Consider the following 14,730-nt stretch of genomic DNA (forward strand, 5'->3'; position numbering starts at 1 on the left):
GGTTAAGGAGTATTTCCCCACCTCTTGGCTCTGGGACTGACCATGTGACCAATGAGATCTTAGCAGTTGTGATTCAGTCAAAGGCTTGAAAAGTACTTATGTTTCTGGGCATGCTCTCTTATGCCTCTGTCATTGTTATAAGAAGAACATGCCCAAGACTGATTCAAGTGGAGTAGAGCTGAATAGTCCTAGCTGAACTCAGCCTAGATTAAGTAACCTTCATCTAACCATTGGCCACTCAACAGATCTCTGAGAATTACTGTTAAGTCGGTGAATTTTGAGAATTTATGCTTCATTTTTTGTGGCAGTAGCTAACTGATACAATAGAGATCTTGGGTTTTCCTCTTTCCTGTTCTTATTCTCCACCTATGTTTATTTTACTGGCTGTTTTACAATTATATATAAATAAATAATTGCTTTTTCAATGTGTCTAGATCATTAAGAAGCACATGCCTTGATATGTTAACTAAACTTATTGTGAATATTTTGCATTATATACATATATCAAATCATAACATTGTACACCTTAAACCTACCCAATGTTATATGTCAATTATATCTGATTAAAGTTGGAAAAATTAAAACAACAATAACAGCAAAACTCCACAAGTTTTGTTTACCTGCTTGTAGGAGAATGAGCACAAATGTACTTAATATTTTTTGTCACTACAGTTAAGGGCATTTATACTTATGTGGACCTACCCAGTAGTTTCCCAGGTTATTTTTTTCCAACCAAAGTCGAGATTTATTAAAATGGGAGAAAAATTAAATGGGAGGGGATGAGGTGGGAAAGAATGGAAGAATATCTGAATATAGTGATATACAATATAAATCCTTGGTAAATATGATAAGGTAGTGCTTAAAATTCTGTAAAAATTTTTTTATTTGTTTACTAGTAGCGGAACACTACAGAAAAAAGGGAGAATTTGTTTGAGCCTTTTAAATTTTATTTAATTTGTTCTTATTGATCTTAAAATAATCATTGATAAAACATGCCTGTTTAATATTGACAACTTTGAAAGTCACTGAAAGAATTAAATGGCAATTTAATGTTAACAGCTGCTTATGGTTATCAAATCCATCAAAGCCCTTCATGAATATGTTAGGCACAAACCCACTGAATTACAGTTGCTGAAGACAGCTTGGTATTTTAAAATTGCCTAGTGAGAATAAGTGTACTATAATAAGAGGAAAGACTGTGATCACTATGAACTATTTTGTCTTTACATATAGAAAGAAACCTAGACTTGTTTCTAATTATTTAATGTCCTAAAGTTTCTGCCAACTTAGCTATGATTTCTAGAAATGTATTAGAAAATTATGCTTCATCTAAAGTCATGTTTTTAATGGCTGGAATAACAAAACAAAAATAAAATTCCTGTAACAAAAATAATTATTATAGGGAAGGGTAAAGAAAATTGGAGTAAATAGTTCATATGGAGTCAATGACTGAACTCTGACTACTTCAATCAGAGTTCAAATGTGAGTCCATCAAAGTTAAGAATAAGACAGTTATGCTTTCCAGTTTCATCCTTCTAGAAGACTGTCTTCTCAATAAGTGTTGGTAAGGATGTGGTGGGGACCAGAGCTATCCTAAAGAAAGTGGAGGGCATACAGCATAAAACGTGCCCATGAAAACATTGCTTGCTTTACATGACTAGTCCTGAAACTATTCCTTGGTAAGACTATGCAGCCTGCCCTCTCTCAGGATGTTTTGAATTCTAAAAATACTGTTATCATTCATACAAACCACATTGTGCTTAATTCATGTAGTATATAAGACAACTTCTAAAACCAATCTAGAGAGTGAACAGATAACTCTGCCAAGTCTCTAACTGGTAGAATTTCAGGGAGTGCATATCAGGATCATGCTTGAGAACAGGGTGAACTGGGGATGCTTACATTACACCTGTGACTTGGCATGCTACATCTCAGGTTAAGCATAAGAATACCTCTCTTCAAGGTCACACAGTTGGGCCTCTGAAGTAGAAAGTAGAGATATTCATGACAAGAATTAAGGGGGAGAATCAAAAGTTCTTGTTTTTTTATGTACTGCTCAGAGTTCAGGATAACATTAACAAATCACAGAGTAGTAGAACAGTTCACCTGTTTTACAGAGTCAAAAAGAATAAGCATTTTCTTAGCATGCTCCTAGTGACCATACTCTGGGGTCAGGCCTGATTAGTGGAAGGCCAGAAAGGGATTTGTGTCCACCTCTTCTCTGGCGTGCTGCAGTCCATGGGGTCGCAAAGAATCGGACACGGCTGAGCAACTGAACTGAACTTCTCTGGAGATCCACCTGGAATATAATTCCAGCCTATAAATCAACACTGTAAGAGTAAGGCAGAATCCATAGTCTATGAGGGCTAGAAGGAATCAAAACAAATATGTTCTTTTACTAAAAGTAGGCCAGGTAAAAGACTTGGTTTCAGAACCCAGGCAGGAGAAACTCAGTTACTAGATAGGATATAAGATCAGAGTGAGATTATCAGGACTGACCTTACAATCATAAGGTATCTGAGTGTTCAGAGTCTGGATAAGGGAAACCAATTTCAGTTAAAAGGAGAAAAGAGGGCTTTTACCTGGCCAGAGAATCGGGTAGCCTCTAACAAGTCCGAAAAGGGATGGACAGTTCTCTTACCTTATTCCTAATTTGTAGAAACCTAAGGATATGCAGCATTTTGTTAAGAACCTCAAATTCAGTCTACATAAAATTGCTTATTTTTCTCATATTAAAATGATTGAATGGAGTAGCAAAATGCCTCAGCGTATGTTTGTGTGTATGCAAATGAGATGGAAAGCAAAAGAGAATGAGTTTCCTTATCTTGTTAAATTCATAAATTATACTAATAGGATTAATGACTGTGACTTAAAAATTCAAAAGACAAGTTAGTGAGTCATATCTATCAGAACCTTTTGGTTCAGGTCAGGTTCTGTATCACACCTGTTTTAAAAAATTTATTTTATTTTATTTATTTGGCTGCGCCTTGTGACTTGTGGTACCTTAGTCCTTTACTGGAGTCCCAAGCAGTGGAACCACGCAGCCCTAACCACTAGACTGCCAGGGAAGTCTCCACATCTTTTAAGGGTAAATGACTTCATATTCCAGAATTCCGGTGAGAATATGATTTTTTTCCATGCTGCCTGACTCACAATGATAAACTCTTACCTATCAGTCCTAGAATATTCAAATGAAGACAGGAATTAAAAATTTAGAAAGTAAAAAGCAAGTCTTCATTTCTAAAAACTTTGAAAAAGCTGTTACTGTTTGACTTAAAAGACATAAAAGGTTTAAAAAGTTTTAAAAATGTTATTAGGCTTCAAAATAAATGCAAAATTCCAATTGCTTCTTTTATCTACTCCACTCTTATAAATACAAGTGTATGCTTGGTGGCTTTGCAATCTGTCCACCTCTATTTCCTGGGATTCCTTTTTCTGTCTATTTCTGGTTAGGGTGCACCAGAAAAGAGATTCTTATGTGAGACTTGCAGAAGGGAAGCAACACATATATTATTTTGTGGCTCACAGACATTGTTGCTTATCTTCTGGCTCACTTAATTGCCTCGAGGCCGCAGCCAGATCTGCAATTACTCCATCTTCTGCTGGATCCTTCTGTCAGCTCTCTGACTCAGGAGTCCAGTGTGTTTAACTCTGCAATGAAGGACCCCATCTTCTGCAGGGCGTAAGTACTACAAAGGTCAGAGGCAGCTAACTTGGGGGTTTAAGTTGTCCTCATAAACCATGCTTCTGCATTCCAGTTTGTCATGAATTGCCTTCATCTTCCCTTCCTGACTCTGCTCTGTTGGATTTCAGGTTCAAGCTCCAGCATTAGATGCAAAAATAACAGCCTTACAAAGGCAGTTTAACCACCTTCCACAATTGTGTAGGGTCAAATCTCTGTAACAAATTGCTTTATATTATCTATCTACCTATCCATCTATCTGCTGCTGCTGCTGCTGCTAAGTCGCTTCAGTCGTGTCCGACTCTGTGGGACCCCATAGACAGCAGCCCACCAGGCTCCCCTGTCCCTGGGATTCTCCAGGCAAGAACACTGGAGTGGGTTGCCATTTCCTTCTCCAATGCATGAAAGTGAAAGTGAAGTCACTCAGTCGTGTCAGCTCAGTGGTGTCTTAGCGACCCCATGGACTGCAGCCTACCAGGCTCCTCTGTCCTTGGAATTTTCCAGGCAAGAGTACTGGAGTGGGTTGCCATTGCCTTCTCCAATCCATCTATCTCTATTTCCATTCTAGTGGTTTTGCTTCTCTGATTGAACCCTGATAGAAATTGGGATAGTGACAGTATAAAATGAAAAGAGGTCTTTGGAGTCACTAAGACCACTGGCAGGAGGCAGGTTGAGAAAACTATTCAGATGAAGACTAGACTACTTTCCATGAAAAAAGAAGAATGATTCAGAGGGCAGAACTGAGATCTGTGGAGAAGTTAATCCAGGTGGGAGTAGATTTTGTCCTAATCAAAGAACTTGTGACTTCAGAATTGCTATGCACCAGTAATCTCTGTGCATTTCTTATTGTTCCCACCCTCTTTGAACAGGTATGTCTATAGTGGTTATCCTAGGCCTATCCCATTGTTGTATGTTATGTGGGGAGCAGATAACTTGTCATTTTACTCGATAGGTCTTTAGATCGAGAAAAATATGCTCAAGGAGCTTTATTTTAGAAGCATCATCCACACCTGAACTTGATTTAGATGAGATTCTGGACTTTGAGCCGATGTAGTAATGGGAAGAGACTGCACAGGGCTTTGGGAAGGGATGGGTGTGTTTTACACTGGGATAGATGTGAATCATTGGGAACCAAAGGGCTGATTATGGTAGCCAGCTTCCAATATGGCTTCAGTGATTCTTGCTTCCTGGTGTTCACAGCCTTTTCTTCCATCCCAGACGTGGTCTCTGGGACCAGTAGAATGTGGCAGTAGTCAATTATGCCTCTTCTGATATTAATTTATAAACACATTGCAGATTCTGTCTTGGTTGTGCTACCTTACCAGGTCAAGAAGACACTCAACCAGCCCCGTAAGGTCCATGTAGTGATGAACTGATGCCTTTTGTCAACATCAAAGAGGAATGAAGGGCTCCAACCAATAGAACTGTGGGTGAACCTTCTTCAAAGCTAATCTGGCTATTGACAAGTCTTTAGATAACTGCAACCCAGCTTGACTGTCACTAGAGCCATACAGCTTTACTGATCATGGATTCTTGACCATCAGAAACTGTGTGAGATACTAAATGTCTGTTTTAAGCTAAGTTTTGTTATGTAGCAACAGATAACTAATACAGTGCTGAGAGAGTCAATTCCTAGGTAGGTTGATAAAAAGTCCAGGGTCCCTGAGGAGAAGAAAGGGGTCCGGAGCCCCTGAGAAGGAGAAAAGGGTCTGTCCTTTTCTCGGACAAATGTTCTTTTCTACATTGCTTTGTCTTAGTCAATATAACTTTGGAGAAGGAAATGGCAACCCACTCCAGTATTCTTGCCTAGAGAATCCTGTGGACAGAGGAGGCTGGTGGGCTGCTGTCCATAGGGTCACACAGAGTCGGACATGACTGAAGTGACTTAGCATGCATTGGAGAAGGAAATAGCGACCCACTCCAGTATTCTTGCCTGGAGAATCCCAGGGACGGAGGAGCATGGTGGGCTGCTGTCTATGGGGTCGCACAGAGTTGGACACAATTGAGGCGACTTAGCAGCTGCAGCTGGAGAAGGCAATGGCAACCCACTCCAGTCCTCTTGCCTGGAAAATCCCATGGATGGAGGAGCCTGGTAGGCTGCAGTCCATGGGGTCGCTGGGAGTAGGACACGACTGAGCGATTTCACTTTCACTTTTCACTTTCATGCGTTGGAGAAGGCAATGGCAACCCACTCCTGTACTCTTGCCTGGAGAATCCCAGGGATGGGGGAGCCTGGTGGGCGGCCATCTCTGGGGTCGCACAGAGTCGGACACGACTGAAGCGACTTAGCAGCAGCAGCAGCAGCTGCAGCAGCAGTCGATATAACAATGTATCTTGCTCAAGGACATGTTTCTCCTTAATAAGAACCTTCTGACTAATCCTGTCATTTTAAAATGTGTATTATGGGAGTGGGTCTGGTAAGATCTTTCTATTGTTTGTTCTAATCTTGTTAATTTAAGATGTATATTGTGGGAGTGGGTCTGAAAAAAGTACATAAGGCCTTGATAAGACTAGCTAGGGGGGCATTCCCCATCCTGTTCTGATGTCTGTGTCAGAAGCTTTCTCTGTCCCTTTTCTTACAAATTATAATTTTTCTTCCACATGCCTATGAAAGCCAGATAAAGATGAGAGGCAGGGAAACGTAAACTGTTTTAGCTCACTGTTTTTTTTTCATTGTTCATTTAGATTCTTTTAAAACTAAGCCTGTGGACAAATAGTTATTCAGCTAAGCTAAATTTGAAAGATGTAAGGAAGGGGGTTAGCTTTAGTAATAAGGAAATATGTATGTATACACACACACACACACACGCATCTTCTTTGAACTAAAGGATGTACTTTTGAGAAGTCAAATTTTGAGATTTTTCCAGAATCTAGGCTTTGCAGAATGGTAGAGAAGCTGTTGAATCTCAGGTTGAGACTTAAAGTTTCATTTATTATTCCTTTTTACCTAATATGACTAGTTTAAAATGTAAAGTATAGTTTGATTTCCTTCCTATTTTTTGTTGTGGAAACATTTGGAAAGGAGAAATAAGAATACATTTCTTCTAGCCTCTCTTTATTTTTCTTTGTGTCTTATAATCAATTTCAGTAACTTTAACAATAAACAGTAAAAATGATAGAGTATACAAAGCATTGCCCAAGTGAATCCATCACAAAGCTGTGTCTGAGAATGGTTTCCTAAATAGGGAAAATGTGTTTTATATGAAGAGTCCATTTTCTGTTATTGCCTTTTTTATTTGGACTACTAGATGCTATATATTTTAAGGCAATCTTAATAGTTTCCTGTCTCTCACTAACAAGAATGACTTGTCATAATGAGTAGTGTAGACAGTGTCCATTTGATCCACTCCAGAAAGCTGTCTATTTGATACAAGAGTAAATCACCTCAATTCCTTTGTGCAATGAATGGAGTGTAAATAAATAAATGAGACCCAAGAATAAAAAAAAATCTGGTCAGTTCTATCAGAAAGAAACAAAGGGTAAGAACATTTGGAGGCCTGGTTTAATGAAAAAAAATGTGACAAGACAAAGACTTGTGTGTGATAGCTGTATAAGGAGGAAGAATCCTCACTAATGTATGTCAATAAAATTGTTTTTTCCTTCTTTAGGAAGATAACTTGGTAGTTTAAGAATAATAATTCTCAATTCTTTGAAGTTGGAGGACTTATGTTGTGAAATGACTTTTTGTTCGCTTTTACAACTCCACCAGAAAGAATTCTGATTTTCAACAGTTTTTCTATAATTCATCACAGTTCTGAATAGTAATTTCAGGTTCCGTTTTGGGGTGTCTTTTTGTTATTTTGCATTTTATACTTCAATTCTAAAGTTTTTGTCTTGGTTTTTGTTTGGAGAGAACTCCAAAATGTTTTAATTTTTCCTTTTACAGTTAGTGTTTGATAGCTCAGTTGGTAAAGAAGCCACCTGCAATGCAGGAGACCCCAGTTCAATTCCTGGGTTGGGAAGACCCCCTGGAGAAGGGAAAGGCTACCCACTCCAGTATTCTGGCCTAGATTATATGGGGTTGCAAAGAGTTGGACACAATTGAGCAATTTTCACTTTTCACAGTTAGTGTTTGGTGTATTTCTTAGAGAATTATACATAAATGACTTGTATTTGACTACTTATTTTTTATTACTGTGTGAGATTTATTTGGTGTGAAATATTAATAGAGCCATTACTCTGTGTCAGGTTGTGGGTTCCAGGTGGGGATGAAAGGTAAGTTATGACAAATTTTGTGTCCTATAGGAGCTCAAAGGTAGTAAAGTGATTCTCAAAATAAAATCTCAGGATGTCTAGTAGTAGAATCACCAATGGGGCTTGTTTAAAATGCAATCAATCAAGTTCCATCCTAAACAGAATCAGAATTTCTGGGAGTGGGACTTTAGAGACTGCACTGTAATAGGTTCTGTCTGTGATTCTAACGCAAACTAAAGTCTAAGGACCGTTGATCTAGTGAAGATTGGACGGTAGAGGAATAAACAATTTATATTGCAATTGGAGCCACAATAAAATCTTTAGTTTCCTATCTGAAGAAAAAAATAATATTTATTTTCTTCTACACACACACACAATAAAGGCACCAGAATGTGTCTTCTTGCCTACCAGAATGTGTCTTCTTGCGTTTTAGAGAAACTCTGTAAAAAGATTTAGAGCTAGGAGACACTCAGTATCTGATGATTAAACGATCAGGTTGCAATGAACAAATTTTATAATTCCGTTTTAATGGAATTATAGCAATTTTCTCTTTGATGCTTATAGGTAGACGGTGCTATCTATGTCTGTTTGCAGCTAGAACTCTCTGCGCTTCCTAGTAGGCGAGATCGGTCACCCTCCAAATCTGAATTACGTAGAAGAGTAGTGTAAGAGCCAATCGGAGCGCTCTCTGGAGCAGCTCCGGACTGGCCTCTCAGGGAGGACTGGCGGAAGATGGGACTTTGATGCCATCATGCAATCGGACAAAGAAGGCCTCAATAGTTAGGGCGGTAGAAAATTTCATCTGGGGTACTGCGCAAAGTATTAAACCTTGGGGTGACTTATTAAGACCAGAAAGTCTCTCAATTGGAAAACCTGGAAGCACCGCAGAGTCCTTATTTTCCGGGACCGTGCAGAAATGGTCAGCACTTGCGCCGCTACCAGTGACCAAAATGGCCGCAAAGCGCTTCAGGCGCTGGATCAGGTGATGCAGCCCCAGTCCGCTCTTTCCCACCAGCCGCTCCTCCTCCCGCTCCCCAACGTAGCGGTGGGTGTGGCCTGCCCTGAGGCTCTTTACGGAGGCCAGGAAAACCTAGGGATTACACAAGCGCAGTTAAGGCCCCTCGGGCCCTTCGGGCCTCCTCCCCGCCCCCCGCCCCTCCCATCTCCCCGCCCCGAATTGCCGGGCGGGGCTGGGCCGAGAGTCCAGCAGCTGTGGCTGGGGCTTCAGTGACTTCCTTGTTATGAGCCTCGGCTTGGCAGTGTCCGGACTCTTAGCCCCGCTGTCCTTACTGGGAGAGTCCGAGTCTAGATCGCAGCCGCAACCCTAGCGGATCGGTTCCCCTTTCAGCACAGATCCTTTTCCCTCACGCCCCGAGCTCCCTAACATGCCCAACCCCAGCAGCACCTCCTCTCCCTACCCCCTCCCCGAGGAAATTAGGAACCTGTTGGCAGGTAAAAAGCGGGAAGGGGGCGGGTAACGTGGCGGGGGAGGGGGCGCTGGGACGGCGAGCCGGTGGGGACAGAAGCATTCGGAGTCTCTACCCTCCCTCCTGGCTCTCCCCCCGCCTCCTGCCCAGTGGGAGCGGGACTGGGAGTGGGGAAGTGGGATGTGAGAATGGGAGTGGGCGTGTGTGTTGAAATTTGGTGCGAGGATGGTGGGGAAGCCCTTCTTGGTGGGCTTTACTAACGCAATCAGGTTATTGTGAAGATTGTGTGTGTGTGTATGCGCGCGCCATCAGGGTATCGTGAAGACTGTGTGTGTGTGGGGGGGGTCACAGAGAGAAAGAGATGGGGAAGGGGTGTGTGTGTGTGTGTGTGTGTGTGACACAGAGAGAGAGAAAGAGATGGGGAAGGAGAGAGAAGTCAAAGAACTTGTTCTTTGGTCCCCTGGCCGATAGAAGAGAAAGAGATTTCTGAGCTACAGGGGTTAGGAGTTAGGGGTTATGGGACCACAGGGTTTGTCATTTATAAAACTCCCATTTTTCTTAAACATTCAGCCCACCCATATTTGAGACTTTCAAAGGGGGCCTGACTCTCAAATGACCACTTGTCTTCAGCCTGAGTAACATGTTACAGCAAAAAAGGAAGGATGTGTTCAAGTCCAGCTTCCTGTGACAATGAATGTACAGTATTTCATATTTGCACCCCCATCTTCCCCTTTTCAGTCTTAAGTGACCGTTTGTAGGAACTTAGGAATTAAAGATGCATTCTTCAAGGCTGTTACAAATCCACTGCTAGTTCATTATCTAGTATGGGAGATGTGTATTTTCGCTAGGGGCCAATAAAAACTTATATTTCTGCACAAAGTAGAAAATACATCCTTTTCTGGGGTAGCAAAAATTTTACCTATCCTGATGCTCTGGAATTCTTCCCATTATTCACTTTGTCATGTGTACATAAGAATTCTGAATATTGAATTTTGATCTAGAATTTTTAAGTATCTTTCAATATTGGTCATGAAAAACTGGGTTAAAAGTTTCTCTTAGATGCCTATGATACAATTTGCTTATTTTAACTCTCAAAGCAATATTTAAAATGTGGCATTATATGTAGTTACTGTTAGAGCACTGTGAGACTAAATCTCTTAATATGCTGTTAGAGAAAATAAACCTAATAGTGTATGAATGCAGACATGTTTTGTGAACATGATTGCAGTGTTATGAATGCATTTGTGGTGGGGTAGTGTTTGACTCTAAGAAATGCTTGTTGTTACTGGGTACTATTATGGGATATACTGAAAGAACTGTAGAGTCTGAGGCAAGGCAGCTTTTATTCCATTCTGTGAGAGTTTCAAGTGACTGCTGATTTTGTTTTTCTACAGTTAACATGTTTGTTGTTACCATGCTGGGATTCCTTGCTTAGAATATTGTTTTACCAGGTTAAAGAACTGTTTATCATAACTCTAAAAAGAGAAGTTATTTTCAGGATATTTTAGGTCTGAATTTTTGAGTTTAAGAAGTAAAGCATAGACCCCTGGATACTGCTTTTAAAGCTTGACAGCTCCACAGTAGACAGTTTGTAAACTGGATCCACAGGCATAATTTGCAGATAGTATGATATATAGGTTATGAAACTCTTTATTTTCTGATCCCCATGGATTACAAGTATTTCATGTAGCCCTTATTTGTGTAATTTAATTGAAAGCTCAGAATTAAATAATATTTAAGTTATCTGCCATTGCTAACTTCGTATATACTTTAGCCATTTCTCTGCTCTGTAGTCAGATAATACATAATATCTGACATTAGCATTTCAAAAATAATCTTGAAATTTTTAGTATTTCACATTATTGAAGTAAATCACATATTAAAACACATGAAACATTAAGAACAAATATTAAGACATTAAAATTCTAGCGATTACAAATTTGGCTTATACTGTATTTTCAGAGGATATTTTCAAGAAGTATGGCTATGAGGAAATATAAATATCTATGATGAGATATACTTTAAAGAAATGAAACAAGTGAACCAGTGTTTCTCAGTTTTCTTTTTAAACTAGCCATTTGAAGAAAAATAGTTAATGTTTTATGGCTGACTTTAATCAAAATCTATTTTTGTAGAGAAGTTTTCAAGAATAAGTGAGATCAGCAGTTTTATTCACATTTTGTTTTATTCAAGTGTTTGACTAATAGGATATGGTTAGATTTAAAATTATTAAAACTATAGAAGAAGAGTTAGCATTGGTTTGAATTTTAAAGATATTGCTGGCTTACCTGGTTTGTTCTTTGAAACTAAGGACATGTTGGCAGTGGTGGTTGTATTAACAGTTGAGTGCTCTTAGAATGCATGGCACTATGCTAGAATTCCAAGGCAGGAATAATAAAGAACTAAACTTTTCAAGCATTTAAAATCCCTTCAGAAAGAAAGAATCAAAGTCAAAAGATATGTCTATAAAAAAAATGTTTGGCTAGCTCCCATTATGTTCTATGTTCCCTTTATCCAAATTATTATGTCACTCAGATGTATTAAATGTTTGACATTTCAACTGCTTGATAGAGGTAGGTGCTCAAATGTATTCTTATCAATTTATTATTTTCTTTCTCTTTTATTTTTCCTTCTGATTATAGTAATTTTAGTCTTTCTTTTCAATGTTTGTTCCCCCTCCTTCCTATTCCTTTCCTTAAAAAAGTGCTGTAGAAAAGCAAAAATCCATAGAGGTTATCATGCTTAACCCACATTTGATGATGCTCTTTAGAAAGTGGCTGTATAGTTTGTATTTATTTATATTTCCATGGAATCAGTATATTCAATGTTGAAAATCTATACTTTTTATAAAAAATGTTGAATTATTTTCTTGTTCTGTAAGTAGAAAAAGATTTACAGATTTTTGTTAAAAGCAAGTTGCGAACTGCCACATGCAATAAAGGCAACCTTTAATTTTTTTTTTCACAGCGATGGAAGAACAAGTTTAGCTTGGATAAATAGAAACAAAAGATAATCCAAATTTTGTCCATATAATCTTCTCCCACATCCAAATATTTTGACTAGGATGAACAGCAAGAATAATCTTGATTTATGTGAGTTTTTCCTCCAGGCAGACAAGAAAGTGAGAAGAATTAACCCCTCCCCCCCAAATCTTGTTTAATCTCCCTTTGAATACTGGTCTGTTTGTGGTTTGCAGTCTGATATTCTCATTCATTTGTATTAGGACAGCACATTTAAAAAAGGAAAGCTGTAGGAAAATGCTAGTTTCTTTTTATTGAGATAGAAAATGAAACCAGTGTTGAAGGAAGAAAATGGTGGCTGTCAGTATGTACTCTGAAAAAAATCAAACCCAAAGCAAAAAATAAAGAGAGTGGTGTCTGCAAAGTGACCCTGCGAGTTTGTTCACTTGGCAGTCTTGATTAGAAATATTGCATTTTCCTCTATTGGGAATTTCTAGGACATTTTAAAAAACCTTCACACATAATTGATAATCCCTTTAGGGACACTAGATAAGTAATGCAATTCAGCTGAGATAGAGGTAGACTTTTCTTTTCGAATGCTAAGAATAGTATGGTTTGATTTCTACCTTTCAAGTTCCATTTAAAATTTGGTCAATATTTTGGTTTTGTTTGTCTTCTGAGAATCATTTTTAGTATATCTAGTGCCCTGTAACTTCCTTCTGGGGCATTGGCCAAGTATGTAAAGGGAAGAGTGCCACCTACTGAGTCACCAATGGTCACCTACTTCCTTAGCACCTGGTTTTTCCTATAGAGCAAGAACAGGCCTGCCCCATTTTGACAGTAATAACTAATGAGTTTGAAGTTGATAGAAGAACATTTGATCTTACAGTGAAATCAGTCCATGACACTTCTAAGATTTTCTCTTCTAGAAGTATGAATATATGTTTGTAAATCAAGGGACGAGAAACTGATAGTTTCTTATATGGGTCAAATAACATAGATGACTTAAGATGTGATGTTAGGAAAATTATTTGCCCATGTTAAGCATACAATATCCTACTTTTTCTTGGCAGGAATTTTTGATTGGCTTTTTTTTTCCCCCACGACTTTCCTTTTAAAGTATTTTCATCTCCGATTACTGAACAAAGCTCTTGATAGTATGCTTGTATGCATAATTTTATAGTTACTCAATCCAAATTATCACTGGTTTTCTTTTAAAAAAAGAAATTTAAATATACTAAAAAGGAGAAGTAGAAACATTTAAAAATTTCTAAATGAGTTTAGCTCTACTTTATCCAGCATTATTGGAAAGAAGGTAGAAACAACAGAGTAGGAAAAGCCTCTGGTGATTTGAAACACAGTTCAGTTGTCTCTCATAAATTTAAGATTAAGTGTCATATATGGGTGATAAAAGTGGCATAGGCTAGTTTTTATATACTCATTATTCACTTAGTTTGTCTTTTTCAATTAAAGCCAAGTCTCTCTTTTTCATTCCACTGAGTTTACATTTCTTTTTCAATCACATGGTGAACACATTACAATAGATGCTGCCTAACAGTGAATATAGTGTAAATCTCAGATTAATGTTTTATTCACTCTGGCTTCTTTGAAAATACGATTTTGATCATTTTAAAGTGCTATTTATCAAGAGTCATCTTTTAGAGGCGAAAAATGTTCATCTCTATTCTTCAACAGTCCAGTTTTCTATCAAAATAAATCATTTAGCCTCCAAAGCCAGTTTTGAAAATTTTGTCAGATGAATGGATGGTAAGACTCAGGTATGTCTTACTTATCATACTATGAGCACTTCTTGTGCTTGTTTATGTCCCTTTTTCCGTGTTTGAAAAGTCCACAGTTCAACCATGACCTATAAAAGTGCTTGGGTAATCAAGAGAAAGACATTTATTAGACAAATCAATAACTTTTCAATTAGCCATTTTCCAACTTTGGGCATTGAGCTTAATTGGTCTACATGTACCCAGCTGAACAGATTTTATGTTTTCACCAGTGTGTGTTTGGTGAGACCATACCCTCCTTTACCAGAGATGAAAAGCTTCTCTTTTTGTTTTGGTGCCAACTTCAATTCTAGGCTGGAATTCTTACCACATTAAGTTTAGTGATAGCACCTCAGTGAATACAAAGTGAAACTTGGCCCAATTCATAAAGTAGAGAAAGTTGTGGAAGTAAGTAGTAAAGCCATTTAGGGTATGGGGTATGGTTTGATTGGTTTTACACTCATTTTGTTGATATGGGGCTGAGCACATGGTAGTGGATTCACTCTAATTCTTGCCTCTCTCTTCTATACAATTACGGCCATCACAGAGGTTTTGTGCGTGCGTGTGTGTGTGTGTGTGTGTGTGTGTGTGTGTTTGCACACTTGCATGCCTGCCCAGGGAGGTGAAGTATTGGTTGATTGGGGGACTAGGCAGAAGACACACCAGGTGTTACCTCTGTGACTTGTTTACAC

At 38.6% G+C, this 14,730-nt stretch overlaps 1 protein-coding gene across 1 annotated transcript in view; it reads left to right on the forward strand.

Moving 5' to 3' along the window:
- The first annotated feature begins 9,058 nt into the window (after positions 1-9,058).
- Positions 9,059-14,730, forward strand: part of SKAP2 (src kinase associated phosphoprotein 2) — a 169,156-nt gene continuing 163,484 nt past the window's right edge. The window contains exon 1 of the mRNA XM_081536337.1: positions 9,059-9,328. Within this exon, the coding sequence (XP_081392463.1) occupies positions 9,262-9,328 (67 nt within the window). The 5' untranslated portion in view covers positions 9,059-9,261. The remainder of the gene's footprint in view (positions 9,329-14,730) is intronic.

This window comes from Giraffa tippelskirchi, chromosome 10, assembly GCF_054371585.1.
Source record: "Giraffa tippelskirchi isolate mGirTip1 chromosome 10, T2T-mGirTip1v1.2.pri, whole genome shotgun sequence".
Lineage (NCBI taxonomy): Eukaryota > Metazoa > Chordata > Mammalia > Artiodactyla > Giraffidae > Giraffa > Giraffa tippelskirchi.